The sequence below is a fragment of the Scyliorhinus torazame genome, chromosome 1, assembly GCF_047496885.1.
Source record: "Scyliorhinus torazame isolate Kashiwa2021f chromosome 1, sScyTor2.1, whole genome shotgun sequence".
In the NCBI taxonomy this organism is placed as follows: Eukaryota; Metazoa; Chordata; class Chondrichthyes; order Carcharhiniformes; family Scyliorhinidae; genus Scyliorhinus; species Scyliorhinus torazame.
In genome coordinates, this window is record NC_092707.1 from 362,127,636 (window position 1) to 362,149,380 (window position 21,745).

General features: G+C 49.1%; 1 protein-coding gene across 1 annotated transcript in view; it reads right to left on the bottom strand.

Moving 5' to 3' along the window:
• Nucleotides 1-21,745, bottom strand: part of dync2li1 (dynein, cytoplasmic 2, light intermediate chain 1) — a 54,560-nt gene that overhangs the window by 25,122 nt on the left and 7,693 nt on the right. Inside the window, exon 5 of the mRNA XM_072511033.1 lies at nt 7,773-7,861. Within this exon, the coding sequence (XP_072367134.1) occupies nt 7,773-7,861 (89 nt within the window). The remainder of the gene's footprint in view (nt 1-7,772; nt 7,862-21,745) is intronic.

The window sequence follows — 21,745 nt, forward strand, 5'->3', positions numbered from 1 at the left end:
TCCATCCCAGTAAAACAAAAACCTTCCCCATTGAACTGTAATTACCCAAGTCAGTTTGAATTACACTTGCTTCAGTATTGCTTACCAGTTTCTCAGTCAGGTATTTCTCACCTACTTTACATTTAAAAACTCAAGTCCCAAAGAAACATTGGGTGCAATTCTCCCATCGGGAGTCTAAGTTCCGACGCCGGAGTGTAAACCGGAGCGTTTCACTCCGGCGTCGGAGCCCGCTCCCAGCCCCCTATTCTCCCGCCCCCAGGGGTGGCTAGGAGCAGCGTTGCGTCATTTACGCACGCTGGGCCTTGGCGGCGCGTTAATGCAGCGCCGCGTAAATGACGTCACCCGCGCACGCATGGTTGCCGTCCTCCTCGAGGCCGCCCCGCAAGAAGATGTCAGATGGATCTTACGGGGCGGCAGAGGAAAGGAGGTCCTCCTTCAGAGAGGGCGGCCCGCCGATCGGTGGGCACCAGACCCCATTTGAGCCTCCCTCCACCCCCCCCCCCCCCCAGTGTTCCCACGCTGTTCCTGCCGGCAGCGACCAGGTGTGGACAGTGCCAGCGGGAGCTCGTCGTGTTGGGCAGGCCGCTTGGCCCATCCGGGCCGGAGAATCGCCGCTCACCCGTTGCAAACGGCGAGCGCTGATTCTCCGAGCGGCCAGCCGTGATCCTCACCGCGTCGGTTTTGGGGGGGGGGGGGGGGGGGAAGAGAATTGCGTGTGGGTGTCGGGGCGGCGTGGCGGGACATGCGCGGCGCCCCGGCGATTATCCCAGCCGGGGGGAAAATTCCGCCCATTATTTTCCTAAAACATATGAATCTTGAAATTACATATTAATAAGAGTAGAGGAAAATTCAGCCATTTAAGCCCCAAGATATTTTAAGTCCTTCTATAAACCTTTACACGTGACTCACCAAACTTTTAATACCTCATCTAATGTCTCCCTTTGAGACAGTGGCGTACTGGTAATGGACTAGTGATCCAGAGGCCAGGTAAATGCTCTGGGGACACAAGTTGAATCCCACCACAGTGGTTGGTTAAATTCAGTTAATAAATCTGGAATTAAAACGTTGGTGACCATGAAACCATTGCAGATTCTCGTAAAAACCCATTTGGTTCACTAATGCCCTTTAGGGATGGAAATCTTACCTAGTCTGGCCTACAAGCGACTCCAGACCCACAGCAATGTGGTTGACTCTAAAATGTCCTCTGAAACGGCCTCAAGCCACACAGTTGTATCAAACTCCTGAGAAGTCTACAAATAGGAATGAAGCCGGTTGGGTCACCCGGCATCGACCTAGGCACCCAAAACCGAAACGTCCTTGTGGCGACCAAGACCCACCTTCACATTGAGGAAACCCTCCATTGCATTGTGTAGCACCACCACTGTCCTAAATGGGATAGATTTCAAACAGATCCAGCAACTTAAAACTGGCTATCCATGAGGCGCTGTGGGCCAACAGCAGTGGCAGAATTGTATACAATCACAATCTGTAAATTCATGACTTGGCATATTCCCTGCTCTACCATTACCATCAAATCAGGGGATCAACTCTGGTTCAATAAAGAGTGCAGGAGGGCATGCCAGGAGCAGCATTAGACATAACTAGAAATGAGGAGTAAACCTGGTGAAGCTGCAACACCGAACTATTGGCATGCAAACAGTGAAAGCAGCATACAATAGAGAGCTAAGTTATCCCACAATGAACAGATCAGATCTGAGCTCTGCAGTCCTGCCACATCCAGTCATGAATTGTAGCGGACAATTAAATAATGAACTGGAGGAAGAGGCTCCACAAATATCCCCATTCTCAATAGTGGTGGAGCCCAGCATATCAGTGCAAAAAAACCAGGCTGAGGCATTTGCAACAATCTTCAGCCAGAAGCAGCGGATGATGCACCTAGGCTTTCCTCCCGAGGTCCCCAGCATCATAAATACCAGTCTTCAGCCAACTCAATTCACTCCATGTGAAATCAAGAAAGGGTTGATACTGCAAAGGCTGTGGGGCGAAATTCTCCGGAAACGGCGCGATGTCCGCCGACTGGCACCCAAAACAGCACCAATCAGATGGGCATCGCGCCGCCCCAAAGGTGCGGAATGCTCCGCATCTTTGGGGGCCGAGCCCCAACATTGAGGGGCTAGGCCGACGCCGGAGGAATTTCCGCCCCGCCAGCTGGCGGAAACGGCCTTTGTTGCCCTGCCAGCTGGCGCGGAAATGACATCCCCGGGCGGCGCATGCGCGGGAGCGTCAGCGGCCGCTGACAGTTTCCCACGCATGCGCAGTGGAGGGTGTCTCTTCCGCCTCCGCCATGGTGGAGACCGTGGCGGAGGCGGAAGGGAAAGAGTGCCCCCACGCCACAGGCCCGCCCGCAGATCGGTGGGCCCCGATCGCGGGCCAGGCCACCGTGGGGGCACCCCCCGGGGCCAGATTGCCCCACGCCCCCCCCAGGACCCCGGAGCCCGCCCACGCCGCCTTGTCCCGCCGTTCAAAAGGTGGTTTAATCCGGCCCCGCTGTTGGTGAGGACTTTTAACGAGGCCAGGGAAGGAGGGACTCTACCCCCGACAATGTTGGAGGCGACGATATCGCTAATTTTGAAGCGGGATAAAGATCCGCTGCAGTGCGGGTCCTATAGGCCTATTTCACTATTAAGTGTGGACGCCAAATTGCTAGCAAAGGTGCTGGCATCGAGGATAGAGGACTGTGTCCCGGGGGTGGTGCACGAAGACCAGACAGGATTCGTAAAGGGGAGACAACTAAATGTCAACGTGCGACGGCTATTAGGGGTGATAATGATGCCCCCAGTAGAGGGGGAGGCAGAGATAGTGGCGGCAATGGGTGCAGAGAAGGCATTTGACAGGGTGGAGTGGGAGTACCTATGGGAGGTGCTGAGGAGGTTCGGGTTCGGGAACGGGTTTATTAGCTGGGTCAAACTCCTCTATGGGGCCCCAACGGCAAGTGTGGTCACGGGTCGGCAAAGATCGGAGTATTTCCGACTATACAGGGGAACAAGACAGGGATGCCCGCTATCTCCATTACTGTTCGCGTTGGCAATTGAACCACTGGCCATGGCGCTGAGAGACTCCAGGAAATGGAGAGGGGTGATTAGAGGGGGAGAAGAACACCGAGTGTCACTCTACGCGGATGACCTACTGTTGTATGTGACGGACCCAGTAGGGGGGATGACAGAGGTCATGCAGATATTGAGGGAGTTCGGAGATTTCTCGGGATATAGGCTTAACATGGGGAAGAGTGAACTTTTCGTGATACACCCTGGGGACCAGAGTAGAGGGATAGATGGCCTGCCTTTAAGGAAAGTGGAAAGAAACTTTCGATACCTGGGGATTCAGATAGCCAGGAGCTGGGGAACCTTGCACAGACTTAATCTGACACGACTGGTGGAACAAATGGAAGAGGACTTCAAGAGGTGGGACATGCAGCCACTGTCACTGGCGGGCAGAGTGCAGGCAATTAAGATGATGGTCCTCCCGAGGTTCCTATTTGTATTCCAATGTCTCCCTATACTGATCACTTCTTTAAAAAAATAGACAGGAGCATCACGAGCTTCGTGTGGGCAGGGAAAGTTCCGAGGGTAAGGAGGGGGTTCTTACAACGTAGCAGAGATAGAGGGGGACTGGCGCTGCCGAATCTGGGCGACTACTATTGGGCCGCCAATGTGGCGATGATCCGTAAATGGATGATAGAGGGAGAGGGAGCGGCGTGGAAAAGACTAGAGAGAAAGTCCTGTAAAGGGACGAGTCTAGAGGCACTGGTGACGGCGCCACTACCGTTCTCACCAAAAGAATTTACCACGAACCCAGTGGTGGCGGCAACATTAAATATCTGGGGACAATGGAGGCGACAGAGAGGTGTGCTGGGAGCCCTGGTGGGGTCCCCAATCAGGAACAACCATAGGTTTGCCCCAGGGAGGATGGATGGAGGATTCCAGAGCTGGCACCAGTTGGGAATTAGGAGGGTGGGAGATTTATTTATAGACGGGACGTTTGCGAGCTTGGGAGCGTTGGAGGAAAAGTATAAGCTGCCCCGGGGAAACTTCTTTAGGTATATGCAGGTGAGGGCGTTCACAAGACAACAGGTGAGGGAATTTCCATTGCTCCCGACACAGGGGATCCAGGATAGAATGCTCTCGGGGGTGTGGGTCGGGGAGGGCAAGGTGTCAGAAATATACCGAGAGATGAGAGAAGAGGGGGAGGAGCTGGTGGGCGAACTGAAAAGAAAGTGGGAAGAAGAGCTCGGGGAGGAGATAGAGGAGGGTCTGTGGGCTGATGCCCTAAGCAGGGTAAATTCCCCTTCCTCGTGTGCCAGGCTTAGCCTGATTCAATTTAAGGTGCTACATAGAGCACACATAACGGGAGCAAGGTTGAGCAGGTTCTTCGGAGTGGAGGACAAGTGTGGGAGGTGCGGCGGAAGCCCGGCAAACCACACACATATGTTTTGGTTGCGTCCGGCACTGGAGGGGTATTGGAGGGGAGTGACGGGAGTGATTTCGAAGGTGGTGAAGGTCCGGGTCAAACCAGGCTGGGGGTTAGCTTTATTTGGAGTTGCGGATGAGCCGGGAGTACAGGAGGCGAAAGAGGCCGATGTCGTGGCCTTTGCGTCCCTAGTAGCCCGGCGTAGGATTTTACTCATGTGGAAGGAAGCGAAACCGCCCGGACTGGAGGCCTGGATAAACGATATGGCGGGGTTTATAAAACTGGAGCAGATTAAGTTTGCACTGAGAGGATCGGCTCAAGGGTTCACCAGAAGGTGGCAGCCATTCCTCGACTACCTAGCGGAACGTTAGAGGGAAGATAGATGACCAGCAGCAGCAACCCAGGGGGGGGGGGGGGGGGGGCGGGGGGGGAAGAGGGGAGGGAGGGGGAGGGGAAAGTTTCATTTTATGTTAATTGATTAGTTTACCATGTTGGTTAGTTACTTTTTATTAGAGTGTGGTTAACATGTTACATGTACTGTTAAATTTTCTTTATGTTTGATGTGTAAGGGGAAAAAATTGTGAACGAAAAATTTCAATAAAATATATATATTTTTTAAAAAAGGTGGTTTAATCCACGCCGGCGGGACAGGCAATTTATCGGCGGTACTTCGGCCCATCTGGGCCGGAGAATCGAGCGGGGGGGGGGGGGGGGGGCCCGCCAACTGGTGTGGCACGATTCCCGCCCCCGCCGAATATCCGGTCCCGGAGAATTCGGCAACCGGCGGGATTCACGCCAGCCCCCGGCGATTCTCCGACCCGGCAGGGGGGGGGTCGGAGAATGACGCCCGTGGGCTCTGACAACATTCCAGCAATAGGACTGAAGAATTGTGCTCCAGAACTAGCTGGGTCTTTACTCAAGCTGTTCGTACAGCTACATCACTGGCATCTACCCAACAATATGGAAATTTGCACAGCTATGTCCTGTCCACATAAAGTGAGGCAAATCCTCCCACCCAACTACCACCCCAACAGTCTTTTTTTAAATTTGGAGTACCCAATTCTTTTTTTCTTCCAATTAAGGGGCAATTTAACATGGCCAATTCACCTACCCTGCACATCTTTGGGTTGTGGGGGTAAGACCCACGCAAACATGCGGAGAATGTTCAAACTCCACATGGACAGTGACCCGGAGCCAGGAACGAATCAGGTCCTCAACATTGAAGCAGCAGTGCTAACCACTGCGGCTCTGTGTCACTCCTCCCCAACTGTCTACTCTTGATCATCAGTGATGGAAGGTCATCAACAGTGCTATCAAGCGGCATTTACTCAGAAACTGATGCTCAGTTTGGGTTCAGTCGGCAACTCAGCTCATAAGCTCATTGGAGCCTTAGTTCAAACATGGACTAAAGAGTTGAAATCAGGAGGTGAGAAGAGTGAATGCCTTTGACATTGATGTTTCATTCATTGTTTCCTTTGATGGAGTGTGACATCAAGCCCCAGCAAAACTGTAGTCAATGGGAATAGGGGGAAAACTCCCCACTGGTTGAAATCATACCTAGCAAAAGGCAAGATGGTTGTGGTTGTTGAAGGTCAATCATCTCTGTCGCAGTATATTATTGCAGGATTCCTCAGGGCCGTGTCCTGGGTAAACCATATTCCGTTGCTTCAACCATGACCTTCCCTCCATCAGAAGGTCAGAAGTGGGGATGTTCGTTGAAGATTGCACAACTTTCAGCATCATTTGCGACTCCTCTGATACTGAAGGAGTTTGCGTCCAAATGCAGCAAGACCTGGACAATATCCAGGTTTGGGCTGAGAACTGACAAGTTACATTCACGCCAAATAAGTGCCGGGCAATGACAATCTCCAACAAGAGAAAATCTAACCAGCTCCCAGTGACATTCAATGGTATTACCATCACTAAATCCTCCACCAACAACATCCTGAGGGATACTATTGACCAGAAGCTGAACTGGATCAACCATATAAATATTGTGGCTACAAGAGTTCAGTGGCTAGGAATTTTCTAGCGATTATCTCACCCTTTGACTCCTCAAAGGCTGTCTACCATCTACAAATAGGACCGTGATCGAATACTCTCCACTTGCCTGGATGAGTGCAGTTCCAACAATATTCAAGAAACTCAACATCTGGGACAAAGCAGCCCGCTTGATTTGCACCCCATTTCCCACCACCAACATCCGTTCCCTCCACCATTGATGCACAGTGGCAGCAGCGTGTACCATTTACAAGATGCATTGCAGCAACTCAGCAAGTCTCCTTCGACAGCACCTGTTATAACCTCGAGAAGGACAAGGGAAGCAGATGGTTGACAACACCACCACTTGCAAGTTCCCTCCCTAAGCCATGCACCATCCTGACTTAGACATATATTGCTGTTCCTTTAATGTCACTGGGTCAAAATCCTGGAACTCCCTCCCAAACAGCACTGTGGTTGTACCTTCCAAGATTTAGACTGCAGTGGTTCAAAGCGGCAGCTCACCGCCACCTTCTCAAGGGCAATTAGGAATGGGCAATTAAAATACTGACCTAGCCAACAATGCCCACATCCTGTGAAAGAATGAAAATGATCAGTGTCAACTTTTGCCTTATTATGTTGTTCTGAGGGGCCCAAGATGTATTCCAACATTAAAGATGCTATATAAATGCTGCAAGTTCTCGTTATTGTGTAGCTGGTCAAAGACTGCTCAGTGGTTGCAGAGTGGCATACAGCCAATGCACTCACATTCAATTCCCCAGAAAGTAAATATGCAAAGCCTATGTTATACAAAGTCTAATCATGAACCAAAGACCAAACAGTTCTTGGTATAAAAACATGACAACTGGTAGCCAAATTATCTGTGTAGTCTTCTGAATTATTTTAGGAGTTTGGCTACAATAGCATTAGTACAACTGTGGGAGCTATTTTCTCACTGAAGGAGAGAATTGAAAGGGTGAAAAAAAGAGAAAGAAAAGGATATCAATAGTTTTAAAAGTCTTTAGTCTAGACAGTAGTGCAATGAATAGCTATATAATAACTAACCGTATAATGTGGCTTTTGTTTTTAAAAAAAATATAGGTTTTAAATATAATTGCTAAAAACATGGGTGGAAAAGTCCATAGGAGCACCAGAGTAGCAGAACAAAGACCATACAATGCAGGATAGCAATTTCAGCGCAGTGAAGTATCAAGCAGTCGGCAGGTATTTCCCCATGATAGAATTAGAAAAGTAAAACATGCATAAAAAAATACAACAAAGACATTCTGGTAAAAACAGAATATTATTGTGTATTCTAATATCCTTCAGATTGTATTAAACTTCAGAGAATCACAAACACAAACCTTATACTGTCGATGGTGATTGGAATCTGAGCAAGATCAGATAGTGATGTTCCACCGCCTAGTTCCCAAAAGTGAGCAATATCCTTTGGCTGTAAAACAGTGCAAAGATAGGTAACAAATTTATAGTAACAAACTACCATACACAATCCTATGTTGATAGTTACCTCAGTTCTAACTATATTAACATTTTATTTTCTAAAAAGAGTTCAGATGTTTGTCCACTTTGGCAGGAAGAATAGAAAAGCAGAATATAATTTAAGTTGAAACCCCGTAGAAATCTATGGGACATGTTCTGGGTGTCCTGTTACGCGAATCATAAAAAGCTTGTATGCAAGAAGAACAGGTGATAGCAAAGGTAAATCGAATGTTGGTCTTTATTGCAAGGGTAATGGCATATAAAAGTAGAGAAACATTGCTACAGATGTACAGGGCCTGGTGAGACCCGACCTGGCATCCTGTGTGCAGTTTTGGTCTCCTTACTTGAGGAATATAATTATATTGGAAGCAGTTCGGAGAAGGTTCACTCGACTGATTCCTGGGATGAAGGTAGCTTATGAGGAAAAGTTGAGGAAGTTAAGACTATACTCATTGCTGTTTAGGAACATGAGAAGTATTCTTATTGAAACATAAAGGATCCTGAGGGGACTTGACAGGATGGATTCGGGGAGGAGGTTTCCTCTTTTGGGAGTGTTTAGAACTAGGGGGCAGTTTAAAAATAACAAGTCTCCCATTTAAGACAAAGATAAGGAGGATTCTTTTTCCCTTAAAGGGTTGTTAGACTTTGAAATTTTCTTCACAAGAGCAGCTGTCATTGAATATAAAGAAGATTTGGTTACAGATTTTTTATTGACAGGGGGGTAAAGCAAAGTAAAGACCACAATCAGATCAGCCATGAAATTATTGAATGGTGGAGCAGGTTAAGGGGCCAAATTGCCTACTGCTGCTTCTACTTCTCAGTCTTATACCAATCCAGTAATTATTTTAGATTTGGACAAATGGTCACAAGCAGCCCTTCCATGCCTGTGGTGTTTCTGTAATGTTCTACCACTAGGTAGCAGCAGTGTACTTTGCTGTACTGTAAAACAGAAATGTTGGGAAATGAATGAAATGAAAATCGCTTATTGTCACAAGTAGGCTTCAAACGAAGTTACTGTGAAAAGCCCCTAGTCGCCACATTCCGGCGCCTGTTCAGGGAGGCTGGTACGGGAATTAAACCGTGCTGCTGGCCTGCCTTGGTCTGCTTTCAAAGCCAGCGATTTAGCCCTGTGCTACCAGTCCATGCTCCATATCAATGTTTTGGGTGTAGGACCTTTATCAAAACTCATTTCTTCAGACTTCCTTTGGGTCCACGGCCAAAACGTTCACCTCAAATTTATTGCAGATTTCCTTTGCTATGTAGGTCGTATAATAATTGTAAATTATTTTGATGCCCTCTAGAGGCAGAAAATTGAATGATCAAGTAATTATCGCCAGAAATGCAGTTAAATTTACTTTTAAGACAAACCAGAATAAGAAAAAATTAATTCCTAAGTTACAATGTATTGTAATTATTAAAATTACAGATGCATTGTGTGAAGTTGTAATAAAATTTCACCATAGAAACAATCACCTTTTCAAAGAAGCACATATTATTTGTATGATGTGTACATATGTTCAGAAGTTGTGCATGCACCATTTTTAATCAGTTCTCCCTGAATGCATCTTTAAATGTTATGTAGAGGCAGTTTAAAACAGACCATTCCTGTAGAATTTCTACATAATATTATGAAGTTCTGCTCCACTAATCTAATGATGTGGATAATTGAGAGCATTTTCCATTCAGATCATCATTCGTGAATATCTGGATAGGAAATATCATGCAAAATGACGGCTTTCAGATTCTTCCATTTATACATGCTGAATCAAGTTATTCATACTTCAGTGTAACAGATTCTTCATGCCTACAATGTTACAAATATCAAAACATTACCGTTTAAACCAAACTTGTTAAGGATCATTAGAACATAGAACATAGAACAATACAGCGCAGTACAGGCCCTTCGGCCCACGATGTTGCACCGAAACAAAAGCCATCTAACCTACACTATGCCATTATCATCCATATGTTTATCCAATAAACTTTTAAATGCCCTCAATGTTGGCGAGTTCACTACTGTAGCAGGTAGGGCATTCCACGGCCTCACTACTCTTTGCGTAAAGAACCTACCTCTGACCTCTGTCCTATATCTATTACCCCTCAGTTTAAAGTTATGTCCCCTCGTGCCAGCCATATCCATCCGCGGGAGAAGGCTCTCACTGTCCACCCTATCCAGCCCCCTGATCATTTTGTATGCCTCTATTAAGTCTCCTCTTAACCTTCTTCTCTCCAACGAAAACAACCTCAAGTCCATCAGCCTTTCCTCATAAGATTTTCCCTCCATACCAGGCAACATCCTGGTAAAGCTCCTCTGCACCCGCTCCAAAGCCTCCACGTCCTTCCTATAATGCGGTGACCAGAACTGTACGCAATACTCCAAATGCGGCCGGACCAGAGTTCTGTACATCTGCAACATGACCTCCCGACGCCGGAACTCAATCCCTCTACCAATAAAGGCCAACACTCCATAGGCCTTCTTCACAACCCTATCAACCTGGGTGGCAACTTTCAGGGATCTATGTACATGGACACCTAGATCCCTCTGCTCATCCACACTTCCAAGAACTTTACCATTAGCCAAATATTCCGCATTCCTGTTATTCCTTCCAAAGTGAATCACCTCACACTTCTCTACATTAAACTCCATTTGCCACCTCTCAGCCCAGCTCTGCAGCTTATCTATATCCCTCTGTAACCTGCTACATCCTTCCACACTATCGACAACACCACCGACTTTAGTATCGTCTGCAAATTTACTCACCCACCCTTCTGCGCCTTCCTCTAGGTCATTGATAAAAATGACAAACAGCAACGGCCCCAGAACAGATCCTTGTGGTACTCCACTTGTGACTGTACTCCGTTCTGAACATTTCCCATCAACCACCACCCTCTGTCTTCTTTCAGCTAGCCAATTTCTGATCCACATCTCTAAATCACCCTCAATCCCCAGCCTCCGTATTTTTTGCAATAGCCTACCGTGGGGAACCTTATCAAACGCTTTGCTGAAATCCATATACACCACATCAACTGCTCTACCCTCGTCTACCTGTTCAGTCACCTTCTCAAAGAACTCAATAAGGTTTGTGAGGCATGACCTACCCTTCACAAAGCCATGCTGACTATCCCTGATCAGATTATTCCTATCTAGGTGATTATAAATCTTGTCTCTTATAATCCCCTCCAAGACTTTACCCACTACAGACGTGAGGCTCACCGGTCTATAGTTGCCGGGGTTGTCTCTGCTCCCCTTTTTGAACAAAGGGACCACATTTGCTGTCCTCCAGTCCTCTGGCACTATTCCTGTAGCCAATGATGACATAAAAATCAAAGCCAAAGGTCCAGCAATCTCTTCCCTGGCCTCCCATAGAATCCTAGGATAAATCCCATCAGGTCCCGGGGACTTATCTATTTTCAGCCTGTCCAGAATTGCCAACACCTCTTCCCTACGTACCTCAATGCCATCTATTCTATTAGCCTGGGGCTCAGCATTCTCCTCCACAACATTATTTTTTCCTGAGTGAATACTGACGAAAAATATTCATTTAGTATCTCGCCTATCTCTACAGACTCAACACACAATTTCCCATCCCTGTCCTTGACTGGTCCTACTCTTTCCCTAGTCATTCGCTTATTCCTGACATACCTGTAGAAAGCTTTTGGGTTTTCCTTGATCCTTCCTTCCAAATACTTCTCATGTCCCCTCCTTGCTCGTCTTAGCTCTCTCTTTAGGTCCTTCCTCGCTACCTTGTAACTATCCATCGCCCCAACCGAAACTTCACACTTCATCTTCACATAGGCCTCCTTCTTCCTCTTAATAAGAGATTCCACTTCCTTGGTAAACCACGGTTCCCTCGCTCGACGCCTTCCTCCCTGTCTGACCGGTACATACTTATCAAGAACACGCAGTAGCTGATCCTTGAACAAGCCCCACTTATCCAGTGTGCCCAACACTTGCAGCCTACTTCTCCACCTTATCCCCCCCAAGTCACGTCTAATGGCATCATAATTGCCCTTCCCCCAGCTATAACTCTTGCCCTGCGGTGTATACTTATCCCTTTCCATCATTAACGTAAACGTCACCGAATTGTGGTCACTGTCCCCAAAAAGTGCTCTCCTACCTCCAAATCCAACACCTGGCCTGGTTCATTACCCAAAACCAAATCCAACGTGGCCTCGCCTCTTGTTGGCCTGTCAACATATTGTTTCAGGAAACCCTCCTGCACACACTGTACAAAAAACGACCCATCTATTGTACTCGCACTATATCTTTTCCAGTCAATATTTGGAAAGTTAAAGTCTCCCATAATAACTACCCTGTTACTTTCGCTCATATCCAGAATCATCTTCGCCATCCTTTCCTCTACATCCCTAGAACTATTAGGAGGCCTATAAAAAACTCCCAACAGGGTGACCTCTCCTTTCCTGTTTCTAACTTCAGCCCATACTACCTCGGAAGAAGAGTCCCCATCTAGCATCCTCTCCGCCACCGTAATACTGCTCTTGACTAGCAGCGCTACACCTCCCCCTCTTTTGCCTCCTTCTCTGAGCTTACTAAAACACCTAAACCCCGGAACCTGCAACATCCATTCCTGTCCCTGCTCTATCCATGTCTCCGAAATGGCCACAACATCGAAGTCCCAGGTACCAACCCACGCTGCCAGTTCCCCTATCTTGTTTCGTATACTCCTGGCATTGAAGTAGACACACTTCAAACCACCTACCTGAACACTGGCCCCCTCCTGCGACGTCAAATCTGTGCTCCTGACCTCTATACTCTCATTCTCCCTTACTCTAAAACTACAATCCAGGTTCCCATGCCCCTGCTGCATTAGTTTAAACCCCCCCAAAGAGCACTAACAAATCTCCCCCCCAGGATATTTGTGCCCCTCAGGTTCAGATGTAGACCATCCTGTCTGTAGAGGTCCCACCTTCCCCAGAAAGAGCCCCAGTTATCCAAAAATCTGAATCCCTCCCGCCTGCACCATCCCTGTAGCCACGTGTTTAAATGCTCTCTCTCCCTATTCCTCATCTCACTATCACGTGGCACGGGCAACAACCCAGAGATAACAACTCTGTTTGTTCTAGTTCTGAGCTTCCATCCTAGCTCCCTGAAAGCCTGCCTGACATCCTTGTCCCCTTTCCTACCTATGTCGTTGGTGCCAATGTGGACCACGACTTGGGGCTGCTCCCCCTCCCCCCTAAGGACCCGGAAAACACGATCCGAGACATCACGTACCCTTGCACCTGGGAGGCAACATACCAAACGTGAGTCTCTCACGCTCCCACAAAATCTCCTATCTGTGCCCCTGACTATAGAGTCCCCAATTACTAATGCTCTGCTCCTCTCCCCCCTTCCCTTCTGAGCAACAGGGACAGACTCCGTGCTAGAGGCCCGTACCCCATGGCTTACCTCTGGTAAGTCCCCCCCCCCCACAAGTATCCAAAGCGGTATACTTGTTTCTCAGGGGAACAACCGCAGGGGATCCCTGCACTGACTGTTCTTTCCCAGTCCCTCTTACAGTTACCCACCTATCTCCAATCTTTGGTGTAACTAATTCCCTGAAGCTGCTATCTATGACCCCTTCTGCCTCCCAAATGATCCGAAGTTCTTCCAACTCCAGCTCCAGTTCCCTAACTCGGTCTTGGAGGAGCTGGAGATGGCAGCACTTCCTGCAGGTAAAATCAGCAGGGACACTAACTGCATCCCTCACCTCAAACATCCTGCAGGAGGAACATTGCACTCCCTTCCCTGCCATTCCTCTAACTTTCTACCAAGATCTGGCTAACAACTAAATTAAATTTTTATAAAAAATAATAATAATATAATAAAATATGGTACTTACCTCAGACCAATGGGTTTTATTATTAGGTTAGAGGAGGAGGGCGGGTGGGAGACACTACACGTGTAGTGTCTCGGGTTTCCTCTCCACCAGAATTTATTGGTGAGGGTCTTCCCAGACGTCCGCGGGTCGACTTCCTGTTCCCGCCTAAAAAACTAATTTAAAAAAAAAAAGAAAAATTCTCAGCTCCTGCTGAAATTGACTAACCAGCCAGCTGTTCACACGCCGCCGAAATCGACTGGCCTGCCCCTGCAAAGACAAGTGCTTTTAAAGGTTGACTTACCTCCCAGCAACCTCCTTCCGCAATGCTCCCGCTGAAACTGACTCACCAGCTGTTCTCACGCCGCCGAAATCGACTGGCCTGCCCCTGCAAAGACAAGTGCTTTTAAAGGTTGACTTACCTCCCAGCAACCTCCTTCCGCAATGCTCCCGCTGAAAGTGACTCACCAGCTGTTCTCACGCCGCCGAAATCGACTGGCCTGCCCCTGCAAAGACAAGTGCTTTTAAAGGTTGACTTACCTTCCAGCAACCTCCTTCCGCAATGCTCCCGCTGAAACTGACTCACCAGTTGTTCTCACGCCGCCGAAATCGACTCATTGTTTAAAATTAATTTACAAGATATGGGTGCCGCTGTCTAGACTTGCATTTATTGCCCATGCCTAGTTGCCCTCAAGAAGGTGGTGGTGAATTGCCTTCTTAAACCACTGCAGTCCTTGAGGTGCAGGTACACCCACTGTGCTTTTTTTTTTGGGGGGGGGGGGGGGGCGGGGGGAGGAAAGAGTTCCAGGATTTTGACCCAGCAACATTTAAGGAACGGCGATATTTCCATGTTTGGTTGGTGAGTGACTTGGAGGGGAACTTCTAGGTGATGATGTTCTCAGGTATCTGCGACTCTTGTCCTTCTGGCTGGTAATGGTCGTGGGTTTGGAAGGTGCTGCCTATGAAACATTAGAGTTCCTGCAGTGTATCTTGTACACATGCCTGCCACTTTTTGTCAGTGGAGGGAGTGAATGTTTGTGGAAGGGCAATCAAGCGGCTACTTTGTCTTGGATGGTATAGAGCTTCCAGAGTGTTGTTGGAGCTGCACTCATCCAGGCAAGTGTATGCCATCACACTCCTGACTTGTGCCTTGTAGGTGGTGGACAGGCTTTGGCCACAGAATTCCGAGCCTTTGACCTGCTCTTGTAGCGACAATATTTATATGGCTAGTCAAGTTCACTTTCTGGTCAATGTTAACTCCCAGGATATTGATCATGGGGGATTCTGCAATGGTAATGCCATTGAACAATAATTTTTTTTTTTTTTACTAGTGTCACAAGTAGGCTTACATTAACACTGCAATGAGGTTACGGTGAAAATCTCCTAGTCGCCGCACTACGGTGCCTGTTCGGGTTCACTGAGGGAGAGTTCAGAATGTCCAATTTACCCAACAAGAACGTCTCTTGGGACTTGTGGGAGGAAACCGGAACACCTGAAGGAAATCCACACAGACACGGGGAGAACGTGCAGACTCCGCACAGACAGTGACCCAGGCCGGGAATCGAACCCGGGTCCCTGGCGCTGTGAAGAAACAGTACTAACCACAATGCCACCGTGCCGCCCGTGTTAAGGGGCGATAGTTAGATTCTCTCTTGTAGGAGATGGTCATTGCCTGGCACGAATGTTACTTGCCACTTGTCAGCACAAGACTGGATATTGTCCAGGTCTTGCTGCATTTGGACATGGACTGTTTCGGTATCTGAGGTGTCGCGAATTGTATTGAACATTGTGCGATCATCTGCGAGCATCCCCACTTCTGACCTTATGATGAAAGGGAGGTCATTGATGAAGCAGCTGAAGATGGTTGGGTCTAGGACACTACTCTGAGGAACTCCTGAAGTGATGTTCTGGAGCTGAGATGATTGACCTCCAACCACCACAACCATCTTCCTTTGTGCCAGGTATGACTCTGACCAGTGGAGGATTTCCTCCGATTCCCATTGACTCCAGTTTTGCTCAGGCTCCTTGATATCATACTTGATCAAATGCTGCTTTGATATCAAGGGCAGTCATTCTCACCTGGCATTCAGCTCTTTTGTTCATGTTTGAACCAAGGTTGTAATGAGGTCAGTCTTCATGGTGGAAGACACCAGTGGGATGCCAAGCTCCAGGAGAATCAGGGGGCAGAGGCGAGTGCAGTGGCCATCACTAAGGAGAAGGTTCTGGGGAAACAGAAAGGTCTTAAGGTGGATAAGTCACCTGACTGGATGGACTACACCCCAGGGTTCGAAAAGAGATAGCTGAGGAGATTGTGGAGGCATTGGTGGTGATATTTCAGGAATCACTGGATGGAGGAAGGGTCCCAGAGGTCTGGAAAGTGGCTAATGTAACACCACTGTTTAAGAAGGGATGGAGGCTGGTTAGCTTGATTTCGGTCATTGGTAATATTTTAGAGTCAGTTATTAAAGATGAGATCGCGGAGTACTTGAACGTGCATGATAAAATAGGACTAAGTCAACACGGCTTTGTCAAAGGGAGGCCATGTCTGACAAATCTGTTAGAGTTCTTGGAGGAGGTAACAAGGAAGTTAGACAAAGGGGAACCAGTGGATGTGATTTATTTAGATTTCCAGAAGGCCTTTGGCAAGATGCCGCATAGGATATTGTTAAATAAGTTAAGAGCCGATGGTGTTAAGGGTAAGATCCTGGCATGGATAGAGGATTGGCTGACTGGCAGAAGGCAGAGAGTGGGATAAAGGGGTCTTTTTCAGGATGGCAGCAGGTGACTAGTGGTGTGCCTCAGGGGTCTGTGCTGGGACCACAACTTTTCACAATATCCGTTAATTATCTGGAAGAAGGGGGGGGGGGGACTTCCGGTGGCATTGTGGATAGCACAATTGCTTCACAGCTCCAGGGTCCTAGGTTCGATTCCGGCTTGGGTCACTGTCTGTGCGGAGTCTGCACATCCTCCCCGTGTGTGCGTGGGTTTCCTCCGGGTGCTCCGGTTTCCTCCCACCGTCCAAAGATGTGCAGGTTAGGTGGATTGGTCATGATAAATTGCCCTTAGTGTCCAAAATTGCCCTTAGTGTTGGCTGGGGTTACTGGGTTATGGGGATAGGGTGGAGGTGTTGGCCTTGGGTAGGGTGCTCTTTCCAAGAGCCGGTGCAGACTCGATGGGCCAAATGGCCTCCTTCTGCACTGTAAATTCTATGATAATCTATGAGTAAGTCGCATATTTGGTGGCTCCCGCTCGGGTCAGACTTTTGGACCATTTCCCCCGATTTTCTATCGGACTTGAATTGTAAAATTGATGACAGAAGCAATAGTGTACTGAATTCCCACATCGGTGCATGGAGAGAAGGACTAGCAGTGCTCGTAAAGGCAGAAACAGAAAGACAGAGAAGGCTTGAGCTGAAGCTGCAGCAGGAGACAGCATGGCAGAGAACCGGACCTCTGGTTTGTCGACCCAGCGGTCAACGGAGCAGCTGATGCAAGTTATTCAGGAAGGCTTTGCTAAGCAGAAATGGGACTGCTTGGACCCGGAAAAAGTGTCAAATGAGCGGCTGGAGCTTAGATTGGACGCCCAAGACCGGGCGATCCAGAAGGTAGAGAAGGCGCTGGCTGAGCAGGAGGAACATCAAACTGCGGTGGAGTTGGAGGTGGGGATGCTGAGAGACCAGCAGAAGAAGCTCCTGGAGGAGGACCTAGAGAATAGATCCCGCCGGCAGAACTTGAGAATCGTTGGGCTCCCGGAGGGGTCCGAAGGAGCGGACACTAGGGCATACATCGCAGATATGTTTGAGAAGCTGCTGGGGGATGGGGCATTCCCCTGACCCTTGGAGGTGGACAGGGCTCACAGAGCGCTCGCGAGGAAGCCGCAAATGGGAGACACCCCCCCCCCCCCCCCCCCCCACCGGCAATGGTGGTGAGATTCCACAGGTACTTGGATAAGGAGCGCATTCTACAATGGGCCAAGCAGACACGGAGCATTAAGTGGGACAACAATATCCTGCGGGTTTACCATGACCTGAGTGTGGAGGTGGCCAGGAGAAGAGCAGGCTTCAACCAGATTAGGTCGATCCTTTTTAAGAAAAATGTGAAGTTTGGACTGTTGTATCCGGCCCGTCTTTGGGTCACGCACGAGGAACAGCACTTTTATTTCTAGTCGCCTGAGGACGCGCTGGATTTTGTGAAAAGGAAAGGACTGGTGGTGGACTGAGAACTTTTGAACTTCGCTGCAACGTTCATATTTTTTTTTGGTTTTTCTCTTCTTTTTTTAAAAAAGTTTCTTGTTTTTCGTTTTGTGGAAGCTGTTTGTAATGCCTTGTGCATTGATTTGGGACCAGCAGTAGAGCTGAGTGAGTTAAGGTTTTCATTTGCACTATTAGGGGATGTGCTTGTTTAGATTTTGATGTTTTTCTGTCGGGCAATTGTGTGGGGATTGTTTGATGTTGGAGTATGTATGCATGAACGAGGGGGGGGGGGGGGAGACAATAGGTGGGAGACTATCCGGCACCATGGAGGGGGCCACCAAGCTAGCTGGGCGGGCTAGGGGTCACGGAAGCGCAGTGGGGGGGGGGGGGTGCGTATGTTTGGTTTATTAAAGGGGTTGGGTTAGTGTTGTTATTAGGTGGGGGGGGTGAGAGGAGGGGTAAATGTTCTGCTGACGAGGGAGGGACTTGGGCTAAGGGACAGAGAGGAGGTTTGGGCCGGAGGCTGCCTGGGGGTGTGCCGGTGGAGGCACGGAGCATGGGCCGGAGGTGGGCCCAAAAAAGGGGAAAAGGGGATGGTTGATCGGTGAAGGGGGGTTGGCAATGAGCCCCCCAACTAGGCTGATCACCTGGAATGTTCGAGGGTTAAATGGGCCGGTCAAGAGGGCACGTGTGTTCGCGCATCTTAGGGGACTGAAGGCGGACATGGTAATGTTGCAGGAGACGCACCTTAGAGTAACTGACCAGATTAGATTGAGGAAAGGCTGGGTCAGTCAGGTCTTTCACTCGGGACTAGATTCAAAGACTAGAGGGGTCGCGATCCTGATCAATAAGCGGATGGTGTTTGAGGCGGGTAGAATAGTCTTAGATGTGGGAGGTTGGTACATTATGGTCAGTGGGAAACTGGAGGGGGTGCAGGTAGTATTAGTAAATGTGTACGCGCCAAATTGGGATGATGTGGAGTTTATAAAGAGGATGCTGGGGAAGATACCGGATCTGGACTCACACAGGTTGGTCATGGGAGGGGACTTCAACACAGTTATTGACCCTGGCTTGGACCGGTCAAGCTCACAAACGGGCAGGGTGCCAGCAATGGCAAAGGAACTAAAAGGATTTATGGAGCAGATGTGGGGGGTAGATCCATGGAGGTTCAGGCAGCCAAGGGTGAAGGAGTTCTCCTTTTACTCACACGTTCATAAAGTGTACTCCCGGATTGATTTCTTTATTTTGAGTAGGGCCTTATTGGCAGGGGTGGTGGACACGGGGTACTCGGCGATCACAATCTCAGACCATGCTCCGCACTGGGTTGACCTGCAGGTTAGTAAAGACAGTAACCAGCGCCCACACTGGAGGTTAGATGTGGGACTTTTGGCCGACGAAGAGGTGTGCGAGCGGCTGAGGAAATGTATTCAGAACTACCTGCAGGTCAACGACACGGGGGAAATTTCAGCAGCGGTGGTCTGGGAAGCACTGAAGGCGGTGGTCAGAGGGGAGCTGATCTGATATGGACCCGTAGGGAGAAGGTGGACAGGGCAGAGACAGACCGACTGGTAAAGGAGATACTACAGATTGATAGGAGGTATGCAGAGACCGCAGAGGCAGGGCTTTTAAGGGAATGGCGGAGGCTACAGGCGGAATTCGGCTCGTTAACCACAGGAAGGGCGGTGGAGCAGCTGAGAAAGGCGAGGGGGGCAATCTAGGAGAATGGAGAGAAGGCCAGCAGAATGCTTGCACAGCAGCTTAGAAAGAGGGAGGCAGCCAGGGAGATGGGGAAAGTAAATAATGGAGATGGGACCTGGTTGGAGATTCAGCAGGGGTGAATAAGGCGTTTAGGGATTTCTACAGTAGGCTGTATAGGTCGGAGCCCCCTACGGGGCCGGAGCGGATGAGTTACTTCTTGGAGGGGCTGAATTTCCCAAAGGTGGACGGGGAGCTGGTAGAAGGGCTGGCGGCCCGGATTGGGCTGGAAGAGATAGTGAAGGGTCTGAAGGCCATGCAGTCGGGTAAAGCCCCGGGACCGGATGGGTATCCAGTGGAGTTTTATAAAAAGTTCTCTGGGATATTGGGGCCGGTGTTGATGAGGATGTTCAATGAGGCAAATAAAAGAGGGGTGCTGCCCCCGACGTTGTCACAAGCCACAAATTCGCTGATTCTGAAGCGGGACAAGAAGCCGGAGCTGTGTGGGTCCTACTGGCCGATATCCCTGTTGAATGTGGATGCCAAATTGCTGCCCAGAATTTTGTCCTCCAGGATTGAGGATTGTGTTCCGCACGTTACTGGGGAGGACCAGACGGGGCTTGTTAAGGGTAGGCAGTTGGTGGCCAATGTAAGAAGGTTGTTAAACGTGATCATGATGCCCCAGGAAGGTAGGGAGGTGGAGGTAGTGATCGCAATGGATACAGAAAAGGCTTTTGATTGGGTAGAATGGGATTATCTGTGGGAGGTACTGGGACGGTTCAGATTTGGGCCGGGCTTTATTGACTGGGTCAGGTTGCTGTATCAGGCTCCTGTGGCAAGCATATGGACGAATAGGACAACATCGGACTATTTTAGACTGCACCAGGGGACGAGACAGGGATGCCCCCTCTCCCCACTGCTGTTCGCACTAGCTATTGAGCCGTTGGCGATTGCTCGGAGAACCTCAAGGGGCTGGGGGCAGCACAGAGTCTCGCTCTATGCAGACGACCTGCTTCTGTATGGATCGGACCCAATAGAGGAAATGGAAGAAATTATGAGGATTCTACGGGAATTTGGCCGGTTTTCAGGGTATAAGCTAAATATGGGGAAAAGTGAGATGTTTGCGGTCCAGGCGAGGGGACAGGAGAGGCGATTGGGGGAGCGGCTGCATAAATGAAATCTGGCCTGACTAGTCGACCAAATGAAGGACGATTTCCGAAGGTGTGACCCGCTTCCATTGTCACTGGCTGGGAGGGTGCAGTCGTTGAAGATGACAGTCCTCCTGAGATTCCTGTTCGTGTTTCAATGTCTCCCCATCTTTATTCCGTGGTCCTTTTTTAAACTGGTCAACAAAGTGATCACTGGCTTCGTTTGGGCAGGCAAGACCCCGCGAGTAAGGAAGGTAATGCTTGAGCGGGGTCGGGGAGAGGGCGGGCTGGCGCTGCCAAATTTTAGTAACTATTACTGGGCGGCGAATATAGCCATGATCAGCAAGTGGGTGGTGGGGGAGGGGTCAGCATGGGAACGTATGGAGGCGGCTTCATGCAAAGGCACCAATCTGGGGGCGTTGGTAACTGCGCCTCTGCCGTTTCCACCGGCACTGTACTCCACCAGCCCCGTGGTAGTGGCAGCCCTGAGAGTCTGGGGTCAATGGAGGAGACATGTGGGAGCAGAGGGAGCATCGGTCGGGTCCCCAATCTGTAATAATCACCAGTTTGCCCCGGGAAGTATGGATGGGGGGGTCCGGATATGGCGGTGAGCAGGGATTGAGAGGATGGGGGGATATGTTTATAGAGGGGAGCTTTCCGAGTATGAGGGCGCTGGAGGTGAAGTTTGGGTTGGCGATGTCATAATATACACCAGTATATCATGGTGCAGATACACACACACTGATGGACACACAGCAAGACCAATCAACACACACAACACCGCAGCCAATCACCAGTTAGAGTACACTCACTGTAAAGACAGGGGGCATCAGAGTTCCCACTCATTCGGGATGCAGCCTCCTACAAGGACAAAGCTTACAGCACAGATTCTCACCATGTGCTGAGGGCATAGACTGGTTCGGACAGGCATAGGTCTTTAGTTTAATCTAACATGGTGTTAACCCACAGTGAAAGTATGTTCA